The following is a 24,437-nucleotide window of genomic DNA, read 5'->3' on the forward strand; positions in this document are numbered from 1 at the left end:
ACAGCTGGCAATGCAGGGAGTGGTGAGGGGTGGGGCTGCTGAGGGAGGCAGGAGAGGTGGCCTGCTCACCCCAGTGGCCTCCCTTGTCTCCTTTACCCTGGGGTCACTCAGGGCTCTGGTTAGGAAACCCATGAGTGACACTGGGGAATAGTCTCCCAAGAGGAAAGACGTCAACAGGGAGGGAGGAGACGGGGTGACTCAGGGAGGGTCCCTGTCCTCTCTGTCCTCAGGGCTGTAGGCTGGACGTGGTGGTGGGGGCTGGTCTCCAAGGGCAGAGGCCGCCCTGGCAGAGGCTGGCTGAGGCTCCTCCTCTAGGAGGCCACCGTCCCCTCCTGTCCCCTTCCCGTGGGCCTCCTCCTGTGGGCTCTTAGTTCCTCAGAGAGGAGCTCTGGGGGCAGACTTCCCCTGCGGCCCTGAGCCCTGGCCGACATGCTGCTGCTGCTGCTGCTGCTGCCCCTGCTGCAGGGCTGTGGGCGGGTGGAGGCCCAGGGGGGTTACGACCTGCCAGGTTACACCCTGAAGGTGCCCAGGGAGGTGACAGTGCAGGAGGGCCTGTGTGTCCATGTGCCCTGCCAATTCTCCTACCCCGGGAGCCGCTGGACTAAAAGGGACCCAGCTCATGGCTACTGGTTCCGGCTACAGGACACAATGACGGATGCTCCAGTGGCCACCAACGACCCTGACAGGAACGTGCGGGAGGAGACCCAGGGCCGGTTCCACCTTCTTGGGGACCCAAAAAACTACAACTGCTCCCTGAGCATCAGAGACGCCAGGAAGACGGACACGGGGACATACTACTTTCGGGTGGAGAGAGGAGGCTTGAGATACAATTACCTATATGACATGGTCTCAGTGCGTGTGACAGGTAAGGCACCAGGTCAAGGCAGCCTCAGGGAGGTCACAGGACAGGGCTGGGTGGGACCCTGCCCTGGGGGAGTGGGGTCAGCATTAGGGGCTCAGGGAGCAGCTGGGTCAGAGCCTGAGCTTCTCTAGGGCCCCACCTCCCCCCTCCCTCCTGACCCCCCCTGTCCCCCTCTGCTCACCAGCCCTGACCCACACCCCTGACATCCTCGTCCCTGGGACCCTGGAGTCTGGCCGTCCCAGCAACCTGACCTGCTCTGTGCCCTGGGCCTGTGAGCAGGGGACGCCCCCCACCTTCTCCTGGGAAGGGCCCTCTGTGTCCTCCCTGGACCCCAACATCATCCACTCCTCGGTGCTCACCCTCACCCCGTGGCCCCAGGACCATGGCACCAACCTCACCTGCCAGGTGACCCTGCCTGGAGCCCGTGTGACCAGGACAAAGACCGTCCACCTGAACATCTCATGTGAGAGCTGGGCTGGGACACCTGGGTCTCTGATGGGGCTGGTCCCTGAGGGAGCAGGGAGAGGGGTCAGACCCTGGACACTGGGTGCTCGGTCCTGAAATCATGTGGGGGCTGGGCCAGGAGGATGCAGCCTCCACCCCTCCCCACCATGAGGCTCCTGGGACAGAGGGCTGATGTCCCCAGCCTCCCACTGACAGGTCTGCGCGTCTCCCTGCCCCAGACTCTCCACAGAACCTGACTGTAACTGTGTCCCGAGGAGCTGGCCCAGGTAGGGAGGGGCCTCGCTGGGGCTGGGGGGCAGAGCCTCTTCAGCTCAGGGCAGGTCTGGTCCCCCTCACCCTGGTGACAGAGCCCCTTATTGGGGAACCCATTGACCTCTCCCCACCAAAGCTTCAAGTCTGCCTTGAGCTCCTGTCCCCACCCTCCTGGGCTCCCTGGGGGTCCAGCACCTGCCCCTCACCCCCACAGGGACAGGGAGACACTCTCACATCAGAACTGGGCTCCCAGTCCCCCTCCCAGCCTCCTCCTGGACCCGCCTCCAGCCTCCTCTTCTTATTCCCCAACAGCTTTGATCTAAGTGCTTGTGGGAGGAGGCACAGTCCAGGGCACATGCAGAACATGTCCAGCAGGCTGTCCCCAGAGCCTAGGTCCCTCCCAGAGGTGACCAGTGTCCATGCAAGCTGAGCCTTGGACTGTGCACCTGAGGCCTGAGAGGTCACTGCATGTCAGTAGCACTCAGGGTCCTCGTTCTCAGTGGTGAGGGTGTCCCACTGCCCAGATGGGCCCCGTTCTGTGGGCGTCCTCTGCCAACCAGCACTGAGTCCATTCAGCCCACAGGAGTGTGCAGTGGACGGTCCTGAGCCTCCGTCCACAGCTGGGTGTGCACGTCAGTGAGCTCAGCTCCTGAGCACAAAACACAGCTGTGCCACATGTTCTGGTCTAAGAGCTTGAGTCAATATAGCTGAAGGAGGTACAGGAAAACACATCCGTCACAGGAACATCAACTTGGCCATATTCCTGGGCCCAGGTCAAGGGTGTGTTTTCCTGTGCTTCATTCAGTTATGAGTGTGTGTGGGTCCCCTCTCTGGACTCCAGGGTTCTCTTTCCTTTGCTCTCTTTGTCACTCTGACCCTCTGTCTCTTTCTCCACAGAATCCACAACCCTGGGGAATGGCTCATCTCTTTCCGTCCTGGAGGGTCAATCTCTGCGTCTGCTCTGTGTCGTCGACAGCCGTCCCCCTGCCAGGCTGAGCTGGTCCTGGGGGAACCTGACCCTGTGTCCCTCGCAGACCATGGACCCTGGGGTGCTGGAGCTGTCTGCAGAGCACCTCAGGGGTGGAGGGGAATTCACCTGCCGTGCGCAGAACCCACTGGGCTCCCAGCACATCTCCCTGAGCCTGTCACCGCAGAGTGAGTGTCACAGTGGGCTGGTGAGGGCCAGGAGGAGGGGACACCACCCGCCCCACACCAGTCCCTGCAGCCACCTCCTTGGCTTGAGAGGGAAGCTCATCTCTGTCCTGCCCTCAGCTGGGGGCCTGGGACCCAGAGCCTCGCTGTCCTCTCCCTGCTGGGCCAAGGGGTGGTGGGTGGATCTTGGAGGCCAGGTGGGCCTTAGACAGGTGTGTCTGGGCAGCAGGGCCCTTGCTTTGTGGGCCAGGACTCGTGAGGCATTTGCCTTGGGCACAACATTTAGGATGAAGCCAGAAGCCAGGAGCCAAGAATAAAAGCAAACAAAACCCCCGTGAGAACAGAACCCGCCCAGACACTGAGCGAAAATAGTATCACGATGCAGTAATTAAAACAGTAAAAATGGATGCAAACCAATTCTATGGTGAACAAAATACCAAATTTTAATAACCACACGGCGCCCCCCCCCATCCTAGTTCTCCTGGTCTGGGAGAGGGACCAGGAAGGCTCAGTCCAGGGTCCTGCAGGGAGCCCCAGGGAAGGAGGAGGGATCCTGGGAGCTGACTCGGCAAAGGGATTCCCTCTGGTGCGTCCACAGGCAAAGCGGGGCCTCTATCCGGAGTGACGCGGGGGGCCCTCTGGGGCGCTGGAGCTACCTCCCTGCTCTTCCTGTCCTGCACCCTCCTCCTCCTCCTCGGGTGAGCGTTGGCGGGCGTCGGGGAGGCCGGGCAGCACCCTGGAGAGGAGGAGGGCGAGCTGGGCCCGGCCCTGAGCTGGAGGGACCTGGATGGCCGAGGGCGTGAAGCCAGGGCACCTGAGGTCCAGGTGGGCTCTGGGGGAGCCAGCCACGCAAGCCCACGTCCGAGCAAGGGGCTCCCGGGCTGTCCCCACTCTCGGAGGCCGGAGCCCGGAGCTGCCTTCCCAGTAGGAGCCTCCAGGACAGGGCTGTCCTCTCCCACTTGGCCGCCCTCCTGGGCTCAGCAAGAAGCAGGGGTGGGGCGGCCGTCTGCCCTCTGCGCCCCCCTGGCCCCACTGAGGGCTCCTTGGTGTCCCCATTCAGAGCGCGCTCCTACAGGAAGAGGTCCACCAGGCCAGTGGCAGGCTCAGGGGATACCAAGGCTGTCCAGGACCCGGCGGCCTCTCAGGTGAGTGACATGGGACATCCCCACACCTCCCGGAGATGTCCCCAGGACTGCTCTGCTGGGGGTGGCACGGCTGCTCTCCCCTCTTCCCCCAGGACAGCCGGCTGTCCAGCTGGATGCCCACACCGTGGGCTGCTGACAGCGCCCTCCTCCCTGCTTTCTCCCAGGCCAGGCCCGAGGGATCCCCCCCTCTTCTGCTGTCTCCTGTTAAGCCATTGTGTCACATCATGTCTCCTCAGAGTAGCGAGCACCAGCCCCCACACTCCCTGACCCCTTCATGGTTAGGGGCTGGGATCTCTTCCCTGGACCTGTCCACCTCCCGCCTCTGTCTCCCCTTCCACCTGGTGCCATCTTCCAGGCGCCCAGTGTCCACTTCCTGTGCACTTGAACATCGTCTGCAGGGCCAGACGGTAGACCCCTTGGCTGCTGACCCCCTGTCACTGTTGTGGCTACTCAGCTCTGCTACTGTGGCATGAGGATCTGCTGTGTCACGGGGTCTGTGCAAATGGTGAGCATGACCCTGTGGCAAGGCTGACCCACAGGGAAAGTGAGCTCCTCAGCCCCTGGTGGCCCCCTACCTCCCATCAGGTCAGGAGCCTGGGGGAGCCAAGGAGCCCCTTGTCTTCAGTGAAAATTTAAGGGGTGCCAAGAAAATCTCAGGAATGGAGACAAATAGTGTTCTAATGAGCTGTCTTTTTTAAGCTCAAAATTAATGAAAGATCCATAATGAGCAAGATATCAAAAATGTAAATAGTGACAAAATTAGGTAACTAAAGTTAGTTAAGGTGACTTAAGGTTGTCATTCAGTCCAGAGACTTTGTGCAGCGTGGCCGCATTCCCCTGAACAGAAGGGAATCAAAGAGTAGGTTGTAAATACCGTCTCCCCATGTTCATCTCCAGCAGAGCCAGGAGGGACAATGACCTCAGGGCTGGTGGGGACATCAGATCCTCAACTTAGGAAAAGGCTGTGCTACATATTAATGAAACGTGATCATTTCAGTTATTTTAAAGTTCTCTAAAAAAGCTGACCATTAAAAATGTCACTAAAACATACAAACAGAGTGTTCCTCCAGTTGGCTCAGCTGACACTTTCAATAATGCTGGGTTTATTTTCCAGGAATTTTGGCATTAATTTCTATTTTTAGTATCTCTGCATTAAAATATTTATCTCAATTTCTGACATTTTTGACCCCCTTTTTAATTTTTCTCTCCTGGTGAGTGCCCAGCTCTCTCGCCTGGCCCTGTCCTCCCCACAGCCTGCTCCCGCCCCCCACACTGGGCTCCTCTGCAGGGGGCTTTCACTGTGGTCCCCCAGAACAGAACAAGGTCATTCGTGCCTCTGGGCCTGGGCCTGCCTGTTCCTCCCTCTCAGAGGCTCTTTGCAGTCCCACTATTCATTCCTGTCACCCTCCGTGCTCTAGGGACCTGTCACCCTCCTCCTTTGTGTTTTGTATCTAGAGCCTGCTTTGGAGAGTTTGGGCAGCAAAGTAGCCTGCTCTGGAATTCCTTAACCCCTCAGGGGATGTCCCTGAGACCTACCAGGGACCAGCTGTGTAGGGGCCAGGGACCCATCTATGAGACACAGCAGCAAACCTGAGGCTTGGAGCTTCTCTTCTAGACAGAGGGATGCAGCAAGCCACCAAGCAAACAGATGGTGGGTGCATGGGCACAACGAGAGAGACTTACTCTGGGGAGGAAGGGTGCAGGACTGGGAGGGGCTGAGAGGTTCTGTTTTTTAGATCTGTCCTCGAGGGTGGAAAACCATGCAGCGTGAGTTTCACCATCTTAGCTGTGTTGAAGTTAGAGCTGGTCAGCAGATCCCCGGAGCACTTCGTCTCCATCCATGAGCACAACCCGCTGCCCTCCTGGCCCCTCCCCCCACCCCGCCAGCCACCCTCCTACTCTCTGTCTCTGTGCCTTTGCCTCCTCTGGGGCCTCACTGAGGTGGACTTGTACAGGATTTGCCCTTTTGTGACTGGCTTATGTCATGCACACGTCCTCAAGGTTTGTCTGTGGTGTAGCATGTGACAGAAGGTCTTTCTTTTTAAGGGTGAATAATATTCCACCACATTTTCTTTGCCCATTTATCTGTTGATGGGCATTCTGGTTGCTTCTATTTGTCGGCTACTGTGAATAATGCACAGCTGTGTGAGCATCCTTTCAAGATTCTGTTTTCTAGTCTTCTGGATATGTGCCCATAACTAGGATTTCTGGATTGTATAGTGTCCTTTTTTTAATTTTTGAGGAACTTCCTGTTTCTGCAGAAGCTACACCATCTTACATGCACCAGAAGCGTACGAGGTTCCCATTTCTCAACATCCTTGGCCACACTGTTTTTTGTGTGTGTGTGGTTGTGTAATTTCCTATTATTTTCCTAAAACTGTCCTTCTAATACATGTGAGGTGATAGTTCTCTGTGGTTCTGATTTGCATTTCTCTGATCACTAGTGACACTGAAGATTTGTGTGTGTGTGCTTCTGGGCCATTTCTGTGTCTTTTTGGAGAAATGTCTGGTCATGTTCTTTGCCCATTGTCTACTTGGGCTGTGTTTTGTGCTGACGTGCTGCAGGGTCCCTTCTGCAGCCTGGCTCTTGGGCCCTTATCAGATGGAAAGCTCTCCCAAGTTTCTTCCCATTGTGGCGAGGGCAGTGACGAGGGGGCTCTGGAGTCTGTGGTGGCCAGGCAGAGGGAGCAGTGGGTGCAGTTACTCCAACAGGAGGCTGCCCAGGGGTGAGGGCAGGGCCTGGGCTCTACAGAGGGAGGCAGGTGACCCCAGGAAATCAGCTGGGAGAGGCTGAGCTTATGCAAATCCCCTCTGCTGTGGGGCTGTGCAGGGTCTGCAGGCCTGAGCAGGAGGAGGGTGTCCTCTGGCTGCTGTGTGCAAGAAGACCCTGTGTGTGTGTGTGGTGTGTGTGTGTGCACGTGTGTGTGTATGTGTGTGTGTGAAGGAGAGACTGTGAGTGTGTGTGTGTGTGTGAGTGTGCGCGTGTGTGTGGTGGGGGGCAGGTGTGTGGTGGGGGGGGCAGAGGCCGGAGGTTATAAAGGAGGCTGGGAGGCACTGCCAGGCAGGAGGTCATGCTGGCTGGAACCTTGACTGGCCTCTGGCTGGCTCCTGAGGTCAGCTGAGTGGGGCCACTATGGACAGGGAACGGGGACTGAGTGACAGGATCCAGGATGCGTGACTCCCAGACATTTGCCCTGAGCAGTCAGAATGGAGGCGCCAACCACTGAGGTCCAGATGAGGTAGGAGGAGGGGACTTGGGGGAGGGAAGGAGGAGTTTTGTTGAAATAGGTTTTAGTTTCTGGACAAGGGAGGGGTTCCGAGTACTGACAGCCCCTACTCACAGTGTTTCCATGGACGACTTCTCAACTTTACGAACATGCAAAGCAGCACCCACTCAGAGAAGCCACATTTCAGATTTAGCATGTTGACCTTCTCCGGGACCAGGGGTGGGTGGTACATGACATTCTGTGGCCCTGGGCAGGGGCAGCGTCCCCCACAAGCCACACCGGAGGTAGGCCAGCGCGGTGTTGAGTGGCTCTGCGGCTGTTCAAACTTGCTACAAAACAGACTTTGCGTGAGAGCTCTCCCAGTGCCAGGCTCACGTGAGTGTGGTGAGCGTGCTTAAAGGTCGGGGAGGTAAACTGGTGCTCCTGGGCCGTCCATGCACTAAGCCCACTTTTGACCTTGACCTTGTTAGTTATGTAGGTTTATTGGCTGTAACTTGAGCGTCTGCACACTGTTGGCCCGACTCTGTGGTCCGGAGGGGGAGCGGGAGGAGGGCTTGCACGTCACAGCTGTTGATGGCGAGGGGCCGTGGGGACTGACCGTGACCACCAAGGGACGTTGCAGAGAAGACTCTGAGGTTCAGGGATCAGGAGGTGTGGACAGGACAGAGGGCTGCCAGGGCGGTGGATGGGCCTGGAGATGTCCCGTAGCTCAGTGCAGAAGGCCTCTGCGTGGGGAAGGTGTGCGGCTGTGTCCTCGGCTTCTGCAGAGTCCGGGAGGAGCAGGGCTCGGGGCCTCAGGGTGGAGAAGCAGCTTGAGTGTGAATCCTCAGAGAATCAGGAGGCAGGGGGAGGAGCCAAGTCACGGTCAGCTCTGTGGCGCCATCTGCTGTCCAGGGTGGGCAGAGAAAGGCCTAAAATGAAGGGGACCCCTGGGGGAACCCCTTGGCTCTCTGCTGCCTGACCTGCTCTATTAGCTTCCCGCTGCTGCTGTAAGACTCGCCACAGATTTAGTGACTTCAAACAAAAATACGTGTCACCTTACCATTCGGGAGGTCACATGTCCAAAATGGGTTTCCCAGGAATAAAGTCAGGGAGCGGGCGATGGTTCTTGGGGAGGCTCTGGAAGATGATGTTTTCTTGCTTTTGTGTCTTGGGGGCCTGGGGACCTGGGCGGGGGCGGGGCCTCTCTCCATCTGCAGAGCCAGCAGCATCGTCCAGTCCCTCGCGTCCCCCCACCCTCACTGAAGAGTCCCTCGTGACTACACTGGGCTCGCCCACAAACCTAGGATCCCTCTGCACCTCCACATCCTGGACTTAATTCCACCTGCAAAGTCTCTCTCACAAGGAAATGTATTTGCAGGTTCCAGGAACTCACATGAGGACATTTGGGGGTTCTTTTTCTTCCTGTTGGAGGGATACCATTTCTTTGGCTGGCTCCTGCCCCAGACCCGTCAGGCTGTCAGCATCTCGGGCGGGCGCCATGTCTGGTCCAGGCACAGCCTCTCCCAGGTGCCCTGTTCCTGCCCATCTTATCATAATGCACGATTGGATTTTTGGTTTTTGATTAGTCCTTATTGTGACCACCGTCCATTAAGGAATGAGCTGCAAGAGGCCAGGCCTAGGTCTGTTGAGTCCACCAGGGTGCACCGAGCACCCAGCTTAGGATCTGGCACCGGGGCTCTCAGGAGGACACTGGGCTTTGGGTCAGGAAGAAACAGATGAGACCCTGATTTTACCTGGGAGTTTGGGTGTGCTGCGTCCCTACTTCAACCTCGGTTTTCACTTCTATGAAATGGAGACGAAATAATACCTCCCCCATGGAGCTATTGGGGGAAGTTCACAAGGCTCGGTGCGCGTGGAGCATTCGGTGCTTGAGGAAGTGTGCATGAGGGACAGTTCAACACTGGTGCACAAGGCTGTGTGGATGAAGGACACACGGGCACCCCTGCAGCCCTGGCCTCCTCCCCACTGTCCACCCTGACTCTCTCCTCTCTCTCCACTCAGAGCCGCTTGGTCGAGTCCCAGGCAGAGGAACGCTCCCCAGAGCCAGCTCCCCAGGCCGGGGCCACCCGCCCCTCAGAGGATGAGGAGATCCATTATGCAGCCCTCAGGTTTCATGAGGTGAAGGCCAGCGACCCGCAGGGAGAGCAGGCCCCCGACAGTGAGTACGCGGAGATCCACATCCAGCCATGAGAGACTGAGACCGGCCCCGGCTCAAGGAGGCGCAGCCTCTTCCAGGGCAAGGAAAAGTCAGGTCCCTGCAGAGGGACGCCTCTAGGTCCTGGCGCCACGCAGAACTGGAACCCAGACCTATTCCCAGCTGCGCTCCGTGCTGTGGCCACCCCCTCTCTCCCCGCCACCTGCCCACCCAGGGCCTCCGCTCTCCTCTCGCTCCTGAGCTCAACTCTTTCTGACTCCACTGCAGTGAGATCCTGCTGTGCTTCTCTCTGGGCCTGTGTCATCCACCACACTGTCCTGCAGGTCACCGAGGTGTCCCCAAGGACAGAACATCACACTGTATATTGCAAGAGAGGAGTGTGGTTGGTGGTGCTGGGGATGGACCCCAGGGCCCTGTGCCCGTGAGGCAAGCACTCTACCACCTGGGCCATGTCCCCGGGCCTCAAGGGAGGATTTTCAATGTCCTCACCACAAGGGAATGGAGGGTGTCACAGGTGATGGATGGCTGATTGGCCCAGTGTGTCAGTCCTCAGGGTATGAAGCTATTGAACATCACATTGTCCCCGATAAATGCACACAGTTACCATTTGTACATTAACACAAATAAAACTTTACAAAGCCCTACAGGTGAGGAATTGAGGGGCAGAAAGTCTCTCTGGGGGCTCCTCCTCTGGAGGCAGCAGTGGGCACCTGCCTGTGCCCTTGGCCCCCACGTGGCCATTCCACAGCTTTCCAGGAAGTGACCGTGCCTTAGGGTCAGGCCTGCGCAGCTCTGGCCCGGCCTCCTTCCCTCCTTCTGGCCTTGGCCTCCCGGCTCCCCTTACCTGTCACCTGCATGCAGTCGGGGGCCATCGACACAGGGAGCTCTCTCTGCTCGCAGCTCACCGTGGCTCCCTGGTCCCGAGTGGCCCATCCCAGCCTCCTGCGGCCTCCCTCCACGCCCTCTGGGTCCTCACTGCTGCCCACGCCTCCCCTGGCCTTTCTCAGCCCTTTTCCGTCGGCCCCATGACGCATCCTTTGGTCCCTGGACACTGGGTCCCCCCTCGAAGGCTGTCCTCCTGGTGTCCTATTCCTGTGAGCGTGGAGCTCCAGGGGTGGAGCTGAGAGGGAGGAAGCAGCCATGGTCTCCCCCCTCCAGGGCCAAACCAGGGAGTGAGAAAAGTGTCCCACAGTTTGAGGGTTATCCCCAGAATGAACCAATGACCTAAAGTCTTACCGACACACGTCACCCCAACAAGGGAAGGAATGGATCGTGGCAGTCACTTCACAAGTAGGCGGGAAGGCAAGGACCCGAGGACTGGAGGGAGCACTCAAAGCCCTAAACCTGGATCCCAGCCCATTCACAGCAGCGTCACAAATATCAAGGGACAATGACTGAAATCCGTGGAATACATCTGTCCCCACCCCACAGAGCACTGCCGCGGGAGCGGAAGGAAGATGCAAAGGAATGTGTGGGGGCCACCATGTCCACGGGTTGGAAGACCCGTAGGTGAGGTGTCACCTTCTCCATGTGGGTTTCACATACCCAGTCAAAACCCTAACCTCTGAGTGTGAGTAGGTGCACGTGTTAGTAGATACAGGTGTGTGAGCAGACGTGTGTATGTGAATATACAGGAGGTGACGTTCACCTCCATGTGTATAAATGCACAAGTGACTGTGAATCTTCATGGGAATATAAAGGGCCCAGAATAATGCGACCATCTTGCAGAAGAAGAAGAGCTGGAGGGTCACAGTCCTCTTCAGGCAGAGTCACCAGGCAGTGCAGTGGGACGGTGGACTCCATGAATGGCCCCCCACCCTGTCAGTGGACTTCAAGTTCATTCCCTTGGGAGAGGAGAGACTTTTCAATTAGTGGAGTAGAAGGAGTGGATCAAGGGTTGGAAAGGTGGAAACTCTGACACTCACCACGTCACACCCGAGAAACGTCTGCGGTGAGTCAGGGACCTGGAGGTGAGCGTGAAACCTGTAAAGCGTCCACACTGGGTGGTCCGCGAGGTAGCTGCCAGCCCCCAGGCCTGGGCACCTCCAGTGTGCCGCGTTGATTAGGCCAAAGAACACGGTGCTTCCTTAGTGATCTTAATACTTGATATTTTAATGTATGTGTTAAATAAAACATTATGAAAAGTGATTTCACCTTTGACTTTTTATTGTGACCACCAAGACACCAAAACCCACATGTGTGCCTTGCCTTGTACCTCTACCTGGGGGCAGCTCCGGGTGAAGACCTGGAGGACATCGTCGGGTGTGCAAGGATTTCCTAGAGCAGATCCAAACCCTAAGCAGGAAAGGAAAGTTGCATGAATTAGATGTCATCCAAACGCCTAAAAGTCCCTCTGTGAATTACAGGACCCGAGTAAGAAGATGAACGGCAAGTCTCCACCTGGGAGAGAGTGTGTACCCACGTGTGCACACCCCACCTACACACATGTACACACACACCACATACACACATGTACACACACACCCCACCTACACACATGTGCACACACACACCCCACCTACACACAGGTACACACTCCCCACCTACACACATGTACACACACCCCACATACACACATGTACACACACCCCACATACACACATGTACACACACTCCACATACACACATGTACACACACATTCCACATACATACATGTGCACACACCCCACATACACACATGTGCACACATCCCACATACACACATGTACACACACATTCCACATATGCACATGTACACACCTCCCACATACACACATGTGCACACACACCCCACATACACACATGTACACACACCCCACATACACACATGTACACACATTCCACCTACACACATGTGCACACACACCCCACATACACACATGTGCACACATCTCACATACACACATGTACACACACATTCCACATACACATATGTACACACCTCCCACATACACACATGTGCACACACACCCCACATACACACATGTGCACACACATCCCACATACACACATGTACACACACATTCCACATACACATATGTACACACCCCCCACACACACACACACACACACTCACACGTGGCTGTGTATCATCTCACTGAACCTAGAACATATACAGAATATGCACAGAATTCCCGGCTCTCAGGGACTCTGGCTGCTGGGAACAGTTGTTTGGTTGGGATTCTGGCCCCTTGGGTCTGTACTTCCCAGAACCTGGAGTTGCACGTGGAAGATGTTCACATTTTACTGTGTGTGGTTGTACTTTGGCTGAAAACAGAAGTTAGTTTTTAAAGGATGAAAGGTGTCGGGTGAGATCTGAGCCATTTCTAGTGGACACTGGGAGCTGTGAGAGGGGTGGACGGGGAGTCCCTCTCACAGGAGTGCGGGGGCGCAGCTGCCTCCGAGCTCGGGGGAGTGCGGGGGTCACTGGGCTGCGTCACCTTTTCTCCTGTTCACATGGGGGGGGGTCAGGGGAGTGTGGGTGGCGGCGCCTGTCAGTCACAGTTTTGGCGGGTACAGAGACCTGGACACTCGCATGAGCTGCCGTCCCCACAGCCCACACAGCTGTTTCCCGTCTGTCCACCCAGGCTGAGGATGATTCAGGAGACAGTGGTCAGCTCCTCTGAGGACCTGCCATCCCCTCAGGGGGACAGAGGTGCTCACCACCCCTCCCCCATGGTTCTGCCTGCGGAGGGAGGACTCAGGAGTCAGCTTCCCGGGTCAGGGCCTGGGGGTCCAGAGGCAGGACAGGAGTAAGGAGGGGACAGTCAGCGAGGGACGGGGAGGAGCTTCAGCGTCTTTCTGGGAACAGGTGGGGGCCTTGGGGACCTGGGGGCCTCCTCTTGCGGGTGTTGTGCCCTGTGCTGTAGGCAGGCTGTTGTGGTTACTGACGGGCGCAGACGCTCTGCCCCTGGGTTCCCTGAGCTTCCTGAGAAAAGCACCAGCCTCTCCAAGGGACAAAGGTCTCCATGTGCATGACGTGGAGTGGCTGCTGCCCAGCCCCACCCAGGAGGCTCTCTGGGCTTCCCTGGGGGGATTCATAACCTGCCCCCTGCCCCTGTGGAGCCAGGCGTTGATCCCTAGTTCCAGGAGACTTTTTTTTATTAGTTCTTCAAAACATGACAAAGCTCTTGACATATCATATTTCACACATTTGATTCCAGTGGGTTATGAACTCCCGTTTTTCCCCCGTATACAGATTGCAGAATCACATCGGTTACACATCCACGTTTTTACATACTGCCATACTAGTGTCTGTTGTATTCTGCTGCCTTTCCTGTCCTCTGCTATCCCCCTCCCCTCCCCTCCCCTCCCCTCCCCTCTTCTCTCTCTACCCCATCTACTGTACTTCATTTCTCCCCCTTGTTTTTCCCCCCCTTTCCCCTCACCTCCTCTTATATGTAATTTTGTATAAAGATGAGGGTCTCCTTCCATTTCCATGCAATTTCCCCTTCTCTCTCCCTTTCCCTCCCACCTCTCGTCCCTGTTTAATGTTAATCTTCTTCTCATGCTCTTCCTCCCTGCTCTGTTCTTAGTTGCTCTTATAAAAAACTTTCTTTCTTTTTCTTTCTTTTTCTTTTTTTTTTTGTGGTGCTGGGGATTAAACCCAGGGCCTTGTGCACGCAAGGCAAGCACTCTACCAACTGAGCCAAATCCCCATCCCTCCAGGAGACTTCTGCACCTGTCTGCAGGTACAGACCGGGGTGTCACAATGGCAGATCACAGGGTGTCCTTACTGGGCCACAGGTAGCATTGCATTCAGATATCAGCTTTCCCCTTAAAAACAAACCCAACACACATGCATCCATCTTCCAGGGGCTTTTATGTGGCCCTGGGCTGTGCTGTGGGAGTCTCCAGCCAGGGGCTTTGCTGTCAGTGCACTCATGTGCTGCAGCGTCCTGTAAGATGACCACCCCACAGTGCAGATGAAGAGACTGAGGTTCAGAGAGGCTATGCTGCTGTCTCAGAGTTCCTGTGCTGCTTGGGGTAGGGCTGGAATTGGAACTCCAGCCTGATTCTGAGGTCTCTTCCCGTCTGACATGGAAGGAGGCAGAGGGGACACATGTGCAGGAGACAACATTCCTTGGTGCTTCTCAGGGAGAGGGGCAGCTGCCAAGGTGAACCTGGAGACGCCTACCCACCCTCTGAGCTGCTCTTAGTCCTCCCCCGCCATTGTTTGTTGGTTTGTTTGTTTGTTTATTAAATCACAGGTTGTCCTTTCCCCTGAGATGTCCACCTTTGACTGAGTCAGCCTGGTGATTACAGGACGCTTGGGGGTGGCCTGGTCAACCTCAGGGTCCTCAGGCTGACGTGGTCCATTACCTGATCAATAGATAATGCTGGGAAGTCCCCTAAATCATAGGTCCCTCAGAATCGGCATCTCCTGGCCTGATCTGCTAATTAACAGGGCACAAGGTCGAGCTGTAGATCTGGGGTTGGCTGGCCCGGGAGGGAGATGGCCTGGGAGTGACCTCCTGGGACAGTGGGTGGAGCCCGGGGGTCAGGACCTCACTCCTGCCCTTTGAGACCCTCTGCTCCCTGCACGTCTGTCCTGTCCCACCTCCCGGGCTGTGCCCACGGGCAGCGCAGGGAGCAGTTTGCGCTGTGTTCTGAGACTCATGCCACCGTGAGCAGCATGTCTGTCCCTTTGTGTGGCCAGAGGGTCCTCTGGACGAGTCCACCCCGGCTCACTCACTCCCGTGCTCTTCCTGGGGCATGTGGGTGGCTTCAGTCAGGGGTGTATGGAGACAGCGGCTGTGACCCTGTGTCCAGTGCTGTGGGGGGCAGGGCCACCACAGAGGCCATGACAGCAGAGTCCAGGGCTCCAGGGGTCCTCCCAAGTCCATGGGGACCACCAGGAGGGAGGGAGGGAGTGGAGAGGGCTTGGGGAGCATCAGGGTGTCTCGTCATCCTGCTCACTGACACACACAGCTGTGGGTTGCAGCCGCCCCCAGAGATGGGAGATCAAGTCCTGAGCCAGGCTGTGAACGTGACTTGGGAAGGAGGGTCCCCGCCCTGTCATCAGGTTAATATGAGGTCCTGCTGGATTCGAGTGACCCTACACCCAGTGCCTAGTGTCCTTATCCCAGGAGAAACTTTGGCAGTGACCACAGAGTCCCATGTCCAGGCTCCAGGCTCCAGGGCCCTCTGGACAGAGACACAGGGAAGCGGCCACGTGGACATGGAGGGCAGGATGGACCGCAGCAACCCCGGAGCTGGAAGAAGCAGGCGGAGTCTTTCTAGAGACTTCAGAGGAGCGTGGCCAGCCACCCGCGAACTCAGACCTGGCCTCCACAGGGAGTCTGGGGCCGCCTCCCCGGGGCCTCCCTGGCCAGGCCCTGTCCTAGCTGCCGTCTTGCAGTACCCTGTGAAGGGGTGTCTGTCAGGCAGCCCCCGAGGGCAGGGACCCCTGAGCTGGCCAGGCGGCCGGCACATGCCTGGGATTGGCCGCTGAGGAGTGTCTGCCCCCTCCCTCCTTCCCATCTCCTTCCCCTGAGTCTTTGTCCCTTTGTGGTGCCATGTGATCAGCACACTGAGTTAGACCTTTGGGGACATTCAAAGACAGCTCAGAAGAGCCCCGATGTCGTATCATGGACCCTGAGCTCAGGGCTCCTTAACTGCTCCAACTTTATTGCCTCTTTTTTTCTGGTTGTGAAGAGATCAGGCCCTTGGTGAGGGGGAGAGACCACTTAAGAATAAACAGTAAAGTCTAAAGAGAGTAATTGGCACAGAGATAGCCCTGCAGATCTGAGCCCCCCACAGTTTGTTGCATGTGTGACACATAAACTGGGGGACACCCCATGCCCACACTGCGCCTGCCCCTCATGTCCACTGACCCATACGTGTTCCTACGGGATCCTATCAGCTGCCGCTTTGTGGGGAAGGTTTCCACCTTAGAATTCAGCACCTGAGGTCTCTAACATGGCTCAGAAGCTCAGCAAGTGCAGCGCCCAGGGAAGCGACTGTCTGTCTTTGGGCATTTGTGGGCTGCTTCCTTTCCCGTCCTCAGCAGTGCTGACCTGGGGACCCTTCCAGCCCCTCTGGTGACTCCAGGGCATGGGATTGTGGAGATGAAGTGGGAAGGGAAACTCTGAGGCAGATGGAGGAGGTGAAGGGTTAGAGTCAGAGCTCAGCCCAGGACCCGCCCAGCCTGCTCCCATTGGTCAGCTCTGACTGACAAGCAGAGTGGCCAGTGGCCATGCTGCCCATGATGTCATCTCTCAGGTCCCAGATGGGGTCTTCAGACTTGTAGGAGCCTCTGTCTTCAAGCTCCCTCCCTGACTGTCCCTGCCAGGGAGACCCTGAGGCCTTTCCAGTGCAGCTGTCCCTGGTTGGGACTCTGAGCTCCTCCCCGTCGCTCTCCACTCACCTCCTTGCTGGACGGGGACTGTCCTCCAGGTCTCAGGTCAGGTAGCCCGATTCCTCCTGGGGAACAATGAAGGAGTCAGGTCCAAGGTCCTTAAGTCCTGGGGACACTGAGCATGAAGGAGCCCAAGGTCTCACCAAGCCCCATCTCAGGGGACCCAGGGGCTGGAGGAGATGAACTGCGGGCATCCCCTCTACTCTAGTCCTCACCATGCCCAGACCTGACTCTTAATACCAGGTTGTCTTGACATCAGAAGAAGGATGAGCAGGATCCGCCCTGGACGGTGCCCATCCTATCCCAGTGCAGGTGAGGGTCAGAGGTGCTGATGATGGTCTCCTGGGGGAGGGTCCAGGACCCCTGGCCACGTGGGCTCCCTGCTTCCCTCCAGCCTCCAGCCCCTGAGATCAGGAGGGGCCTGCTCCAGGAGGGATGTGGCCTCAGGTGGGTCCCCCCTGCTCAGCGGGAAGCTCTGAGACCTGGTGTCCTCTGAGGCCTGCCTTGTGGAGGTCAGCAGACCCGCCTTTCCCCCTGCCCTCCCAGGCTCCTGGGCCTGCCCTGCCCTGCTCCTCCTCCTGCGTCCTGGACGCTCTCAGTCTCCTTCCCAGCTGCCCCCTCTCTGCCCTGTTGAGGATGAGGTTCTGTCCCCACCTGGGCCTTTCCTTGTCCCATGCAGGGTGCTTTCTCACGGGGTGGTGGGGAGGGATCATTTGTGGTTGTCTCTTTCTTTTTATTGATAAAGACATTGTTTTTTACTCTTGAAAACATCTCGTGTAACTGGCCTAGAGCAACTGTCCAGTAGAACCTTTGCAATGGTGCAGAAGGTCTGTGTCTGCATGTCCCATGTGGTGGCCACTGACCACGCAGGGCGGCCAAGCACTTGATGGATGGTGTGACTGAGGACCTGAATTTTTTGCTTATTTAATTTTAAGCCATTTTAAATTTAAAGACCTGCATATGGCTAGTGTCTCCCATATTTTTAACTCAAGCCTAGAGACCCTCCCTTTAAGGTAGTATAAATTTAATATTCAATGAAGCCAGTACTAAAATGTCTTCAAATGTGTAACCTTTAAATTAGAAGACCTTTAAAATAATTGTGATCTCAAGGTTTGCATTTCAGTTAGGTGTAAATTAACTTCTATTTTAAAATGAAGGTTTGTTCAGTGAAGAAGAATTTTGGTGTGCTGGATACCTGGGTGTATGGGAGGGTCCTTGGGTACTGAACTGCGACTGGACATGCCAATTCCAGGTGATGAGGACTGGCTAGTTGCCGTGGGTGACCAGCATGCTCTACCACACACTCCTGCTGTGACGTGCTGCCTTGCCACAGGCCCCAGGACAAGGGGACCAACTAACCAGGAGTGACTTCCCAACACTGTGACCCAACATCAACCTTCATCTTTACAAGTTGCCTCTCTCAGGTGTTTTGTTGCAGTGACAGAAGGCTGACAGTCACCATTGTCAGCATTATTACCACCATCACCGAGACCGTCTCACTGTTAAACCACAGCATCACCATGGTCAGCAGAGACACCATCATCAGCACCATTGTAACCAGCCTGGCCATCACCATCATTGCCAACATGACCAGTATCACTGCTGTTTATTAACATCCACTCCAGAGGTTCTCAGCCAGGGGAATCTTGCCCTCCACATGGACTTCATGGTGCCTGGAGAGATTTCAGTGGTCTCATCTGGGGGTGGTGGTGGTTTTTATTACTGGCCTCGAGTGGGCAGGGGCCAGGGACCTACAATGCACAGGACAACCTTATCCCCACCTTGAAGAATTTTCTGTCCGTGAATGACGCTGGTGCCAAGGTGAGACACTGGTCCACTTTCTGCCCAGGACACTGGGATCCCTGTCCTCCAGCGCATGTCCAATGCCCACATCATCCTACAGGGCAGGTGGGACTCTCAGCGACCTCCAGGAGGGGCTGGGGAAGCTCTGGGGGAAGTGGCCTGCTCAGGGCCCCCTGTCCAGCTAGTGCAGGGTGGGGTCTTGACCACACCGTCCAGTTTCTCCCTGCCTGTCGACCTCTGGTCCCTGTGTCCCCACTTGCTTGGCAACATGTGACCACTAGGTCCCTGACACCTGCTGGATGCCTGATGTGACCCTCCCACTGTCAGCCCTGCTCTCGAGGCAGAGACCGAGACCCACAGTTTAAACACAGAGAACCTGGACTGAGGAGAAGGGGTCCCTGCAGCTACCTGGAGTCGTGGCCAGCGCTCACCCCCACCGTCTCCCCCCCCTCTGGCCTGGGTTCTGTCCACTTGCTCCAGCTCCTGGCCTGTGTCCCCTCCAGCCCTGCCTTCCCTTCTGCAGCCAGAGCTGGCCTTGAGTCCCAGCCCCGCCAGGTCCCCCCTGCCAGAGCGATGGGCACCTGCGGAGGTAGAGTCTGACCAGGCCGTAGACCAGGATCCCACAGAGGTGGCCGCAGCCCAGGGACGTCACCAAAATGAGGAACACCACCAAGGGGCCCGAGATGGAGAAGCCAGGAGGAGGCGGAGGAGCAGGCGAGGGTCCTGGGGAGAGAACACCCAGGTCAGGACCCCACTCAGTCCTCATTCACCCCTCCTCCCTGTGCCCACCCACCTCTGTGCTTCAAGGCTTATCAGGGCTTCCTCTGGGCATAGCACATGGTGCCTGGCCTGTCCCGGGAGCCCAGCACGCTGTGGGGTGTGACCGAGTGTCCAGCCCACATCCTGCCCCTGCTCGCAGGTGACTCTGGGGTGACCGGCTGGCAGCCCCCTGGGCCCTTCCTTGCAGTCTCACGCTGTGTGGGGACTGTCCTGACACTGCAGATGGGGACCTGAGTCTGGGAACCTGAGCTGCCTGCTCCTGCTTCGTGTGATGGTCAGGGCAGGGCCAGGATGTGACCTGGGTCTGAGACCCCAGACTCCTCCTGCTTCCTGGCCTGTCCTGGGCTCTCTGGGCCTGTCGGCCTCTCCCCTCGACACAGAAAGCTGGATGTGTGGATGGGGAGCAGCCGCCTTCCCTGTCTTAGACTCAAGTCCAGGATTCCGTGACAGGCACACAGGTAGGATGGTGGCCAGCACGGGACACGTGCTCAGTAAATGACAGCTCCCACTGTCCCCAGGATTCTCCCTGGCCCCTATGTGAGGGTCTGGAGCATTCAGAGGAGGCAGCTTTGGACCTGGACACTGAGGACAGGGAGGACACCACCAGAAGCCATGAGCATGGGGTGGCACTGTCTAGGCACAGCAGGGAGGGGAGACCTAGAGAGGTGACCTGGGAGGGGCTGCGGCACTCACGGGGAGGCTGGATCCTGACGTCCCCGTAGAAGGCCAGCTGGGTCACCAGGTTCTCTCCGATGCATCGGTAATTGCCCATCTGCTCCCAGGCCACGAGGGAGAAGTTCAAGTTTGCATCCGAGCTCAGCAGGGAGCCGTTGTGGAGCCAGTGGTACTTGGGACTTGGGTTGGAATCACAAGAGCACTCCAGCTGCACCTGGGAGCCGATGCCAGCAGTCAGGGCACCGTCGAAGCCCTGGAGGTTGGTGGACAGGCTCACGTAGTCAGGCCCATCTGCAGAGACAGGGCAGGAGACCTGCAGCTGCGCTTCTGCCCTCTCCAGCCATGAGGGGCCCCACTGTGTGCCCCAAGCTGGTCAGGACCCCCTGCCACCAAGCAGGGGAGCTGTTTCAGTGACTTTAGGAGTAGTGACAGCATCTGCCGTCATCAGCCCTAGGGGCCCCTCAGTCCCAGGGAGATGGCCTCCAGTGACAGCGCAGGTTGGTGTGCCGCAGGCCAGGGTGTGTGCTGGTCTCCGTGCACCTCCACAGGCTTGGAAACTTAATTGACAGAATCAACTCAAACTGATCCTCTGAGAACCGCTTTCTTGTAAGCAGCCCCCTCTGTACAAAGCCAGAGCTCAATGACCTCCCAGGGCCCATTGCTAATCACAGAAATGGGGACATGGGTTCCTCTTGAAAACCGAGTCAGCATGGTGCTGAGTGAGGTGGGGGAAGTTCCGGATCCAGAGCAGAAGATTCGGAGTCGGGATTCGAACTCGGACCAAGCAGGCTTGCCGGCTCTCCTGATCTGCCTGCCTCATGGCCACGTCCCAGGAAGGCCTTGCCCCTGGCCTCTCGCCCACCCACACCCCCAGAGCACTCACAGGCCACAGTCAGAGAGATGGTGTCACTTTTCTGAAGAATGTCTGGGAAGCTCTCGTATCTCTGTATGACGCACTGAAGAGTCCTGTCATGGCGGCTGACCCTGCGGATGACCAGCGTCCTGCCGTCTGCAGATATTGCTATGCGCTGACTGGCCGAGATGGGCACGCTGTTCCGGTACCACTCGATGTGGGAGGCGTTGGTGTGGCATTCGGCCGCCACGGAATCCAAGTTCTCCACCGCGGAGCTGGCGTTGGCCGAGATGACCGGTGGGGGCCCCAACTCTGGGAGAAGCAGGAGAAGAGGGTTAGGTGTGGGGACTGCCTCCCCAGCTCTGCTCTCCCAGGGTGGTCTTGGGGTGTGTGGAAGAGAAGCCAAGAGCTTGAGCTCAGAGGGTCGGAGAAGCAGGGCGTGGGCAACCAGCTGCCCAGGTGGGCCCCTGCCTGGGCCCCTGCTGCCCATCTGCTGCAGTATGATGAGCTCTCGGCACAACGACGAGGACTGATGGTTTTGAACCCCAAACCAGGAACCCTCATCCGAGGAGCCGTGAGAGATGGCATCCGGACCCCCATGGGGCTCCTGGTACCTGGGTCTGGTTCACTTCACAAATGCTCCCTCCGACCTACAGCAGACACATGGTGGGAATCTCCCCATGCCACGGAGGAGGACACTGGGGTCACAGAGAGAAGACACCTGGCTCAGGGCTGTGCAGCACTCTGAGTCAGAGGCAAACACAGGCTCCCTGTCTTCCACGTGGACAGTCTCCTCCCCTGGCCCTGGGGAGCCCCTGGAGCTGTCTGGTGGCCCCTGGGTTAAGCTCTGTAAAATGTCCACCCTGAAGCATGGAGGGGCTGGTGGCTTGTGTCCCATCTGTAGATAGGTGGGGGGTGACATCCCATCACTGTTTTTTGTTATATAGGATTCCGTCTCAGCCAACTAGAGAGAGATTCCCACTGACCCTAAAGCCATATGAGAAATGCCCATGGACAGAGCCACAAGGCGGGTAATCGTAGTGTCTTCTAGGACCCCAGGGCCTCTGCTAAGCAGCCACAAGAAACAAATTCGGTCATCAGCCTGCAAGAGCCTGGACTGGCTTCTCCCCCAGCTAATCCTCTACAAGGGAACAGCGCTGGCCAGAGTTCTTTGGAGACTCAGAACAGAGACCCAGCTGAGCGTCACGTGGACCTCTGTCCAGCAGGAGCTGTGTGGTAACACAGGGGTGGCCTTAGGCAGCTGGCCTGTGGCTGGGTGTTATGCAGCAGTAAAACGTCACACTTTCCCACAGTGAAACCAGAGCCCTGGAGGTGGCGAGCGGCCCTGTGCGCAGGAGAAGCTGGGCGGCCATCGCCAAGGCTCCCTGTGCTGTGCCTTCCGGAGACACTCAGACTGCATGATCTCCAAGGTGTCCCCTCCTAGAGCCCTCGGGTCCAGCTCCCATCTGCAGTGGGCAAAGGGACCACCTGCCATTCACCTAGGACCTCCAGCCAGCCAGTGGCTCTTTGGGTACCGTTGCCAGTGTCCACCCGAACCGTGTAGTTCCCCGTGTCATTTAAGGTGCACATCCTGAAGGACAGGTAGCCTTTGCTGGTCACCGTCACCAGGTTGCTGTACAAGGGCCCAGGGACCTTGGAATCGGGGGGCCTGAAGCTGATGATCATGGTGTCCGCGCTGTCCTCTGCGCCCCGGTACCAGCTGTATTCCTGGACACCCTCGGGCACGTTCTCCAGGGCCAGGACATTCCTGTGTCTCTCAACAGCAGTGAGAGAGTCTGGGCTGATGAAGAGCGGCCCGGAGGCCTGGCGGGGCCCACAGGCCAGCAGGCTGGCTGCCACTGGTAAGAGAAGAGGAGAGACTGAGTCCTGAGCCACCAGGGGGTGGCCCCCGGAACGCTGTGTGCGAGGGAGAGCGATCCCTGGCCTGGCCCTTCCTCTCCGCTGCCCTTGGCCGCTGCCTGGTCCATTATTCCCTTCATCATCTCCTAGCCCGCCCTCCCCCTCGGTCCCTCAGCTCCCATCCACCCTCCCACGACCGTCACGTGGACCTCAACGAAGCCCAATCCTGACCCTGCTGTCACCTCCAGTGCCTCCTGTGGCCCCAGTGTTCTCAGGGTCTGACTCAGCACGTCCTCAGGACTTTCTCAGCAAGAGGTGATTAGGGGTCGCCTCCTTTGGGCCTCACCTGCCCCACACCTGCCCCACACCTCTGCACCCCTTCAGTCCCCCATGTACTTAGTGTTGAGAAGACGTGGCTCCGGCTCTGCCCACTCACACGGGGCTCTCTGGATGCGCCGCGCTCTCCCAGTGGCAGCTTGGCCCCCACTGGTCCCCACCTGACACAGCGCCTGCTCCCCGCTGCACCCTCACTTCTCGGCTCTGATGTCCCCCCAGCCTGGGTCAGGAGCCCCTGCCAGGCTCTCCAGCCCCCTGGACTTCCCTCATCCCAGCCGGGGGCACTGGGTCTGTCAGGGCCTGGTGACGGGTCCCTGTGTCACCCTGTGCCTAGAGGTCCTGGGGGTGCAGGGACGGGCACGTCTCGCTGAGCCCTGAGTGTGCAGCACCCTGAGGGGAACCCGGGGTGCTCGGCAGGGGCTGTCGGGGTGCTATTACTCTGAGACGGTCCACACTCGTCCAGGTTCTCGGGAGTGGCTGTGCATGGGGTGGGACCTGTTACCACCCATGACTCTGTGCAGCCCACGCCTTGGCTGTGGAAGAGGCAAAGGAGCCTGAGACCCTGCTGCAGGCCTGGGTGGGGGCACTGGCCATGTTCCAGGCCTGCGTGGGGGGCACTGGACATGTTCAGGGACAGCACTTGTGACCCCCAGTGAAGGATGGCCGTTGTACAGGTTCAGGGCCAGAGGGTGCTGGGAAGGAGGGTTGGGTGGGATCCACCTGGAGCTGGCGAAGGGCCAGGCAGACAGGTGCCAGGGAGAGGTGGTGGCAGGCCGCGGGTGGTCCAGGTTCAGGGCTCTGTGGTGTCGGGACTCAGAGCTGCGTGTGTCCCTGGGGCTGCATGTGCCTGCGCACGCGTCCTGCGGTCTGTGTGCGTCTGTGGCCTGTGTCTGTGGTGGGGGTGCCCAGGTGTGTGAGCCCAGGAGGGTCCTGTGGGGTCCTTCCCCTCCCTCCCCACCGTCCTGGGAGTGGGGCTGGCCCTGGATGGGGAGGTTTCTGGCTCCCTCCCAGCCTGACTCCCCAGCTGACCTTCCCTGGGTCCTGGAAAACAGGTCTGGTCCCACTTACCCACAAGGAACAGGGGCCTGCAGGGGCCGCGCCTGGGGTCGGGAAGGTCCATGAACTGCTGGGGTCCCCAGGAAGAGTGTCCCCCCAGAGCCCGCAGCCTCTCTCCTCCCCCGACCTGCGTCTTCTGAGATGTGCTCTGTCCTGTCCCCTCTTCCTGGTGCTGGTCCTCCCCAGGGTGGACTCTGCCCCCCAGGGCGGGAGTCGTGGAGGAGGGGCCCCGGTAGGAGGTCATTATCTTTATGGCCTCCTGTTGCCTTGAGCTCATTACTGGACTCTCTAATTTTTCCTGTGTCTATATTATATTTATGACACAGACTTGCTGCTGGTAAGCCAGGAGACACAGAAAAGCACATTAAAGTCGAGCAGAGAGCACTTTACCTGGTGTCTCCTTTCCCTTTGATCTGGGCTTCCTTCCAGGGCTGGGCCCACGTTTTCGGTGTCCTCTCGGGTTCTGGCCGGCT

The 24,437-nt window shown here is 57.9% G+C and overlaps 2 protein-coding genes across 23 annotated transcripts; one reads left to right on the forward strand and one right to left on the reverse strand.

Moving 5' to 3' along the window:
- Positions 1-292: 292 nt before the first annotated feature.
- Positions 293-11,409, forward strand: LOC124107856 (sialic acid-binding Ig-like lectin 9). Of its 17 annotated transcripts, none has more exons than XM_046466105.2 (7): positions 354-865; positions 1,241-1,325; positions 1,523-1,593; positions 2,477-2,734; positions 3,330-3,429; positions 3,792-3,876; positions 4,041-5,053. In XM_046466105.2, exons 1-7 carry the CDS (start codon positions 430-432, stop codon positions 4,347-4,349), a joined length of 1,344 nt encoding a protein of 447 aa, XP_046322061.1. In that variant the 5' UTR covers positions 354-429; the 3' UTR covers positions 4,350-5,053. The 17 variants fall into 17 exon arrangements, 16 of the variants coding, with proteins under 16 accessions (XP_046322070.1, XP_058441993.1, XP_058441992.1 ...); XR_006856539.2 differs by lacking the exons at positions 3,330-3,429; positions 4,041-5,053 and adding exons at positions 5,332-5,527; positions 9,108-9,211 and having other exon boundaries at positions 361-865; positions 1,047-1,325; positions 1,546-1,593; XM_046466103.2 differs by having other exon boundaries at positions 363-865; positions 1,047-1,325; positions 1,546-1,593.
- LOC124107858 (carcinoembryonic antigen-related cell adhesion molecule 18) lies at positions 11,407-24,143 on the reverse strand. 6 transcript variants are annotated; one of them, XM_046466117.2, is made up of 7 exons: positions 23,977-24,140; positions 22,212-22,571; positions 20,743-21,024; positions 19,878-20,150; positions 18,986-19,127; positions 16,611-16,666; positions 11,407-11,556 (listed from the first exon to the last, which is right to left on the reverse strand). In XM_046466117.2, the coding sequence occupies exons 1-6, from the start codon at positions 24,026-24,028 to the stop codon at positions 16,648-16,650; spliced, it is 1,128 nt and encodes a 375-aa protein (XP_046322073.1). In that variant the 5' UTR covers positions 24,029-24,140; the 3' UTR covers positions 11,407-11,556; positions 16,611-16,647. The 6 variants fall into 6 exon arrangements, with proteins under 6 accessions (XP_046322073.1, XP_046322075.1, XP_046322076.1 ...); XM_046466119.2 differs by lacking the exon at positions 11,407-11,556 and adding an exon at positions 13,730-15,456; XM_046466120.2 differs by lacking the exon at positions 11,407-11,556 and adding an exon at positions 15,490-15,606 and having other exon boundaries at positions 23,977-24,141.
- Positions 24,144-24,437: the final 294 nt, after the last annotated feature.

The sequence above is a fragment of the Marmota monax genome, unplaced genomic scaffold, assembly GCF_021218885.2.
Source record: "Marmota monax isolate L192 unplaced genomic scaffold, Marmota_monax_Labrador192_F-V1.1 WCK01_AAM20220418_F8-fsc00160, whole genome shotgun sequence".
Classification (NCBI taxonomy): domain Eukaryota; kingdom Metazoa; phylum Chordata; class Mammalia; order Rodentia; family Sciuridae; genus Marmota; species Marmota monax.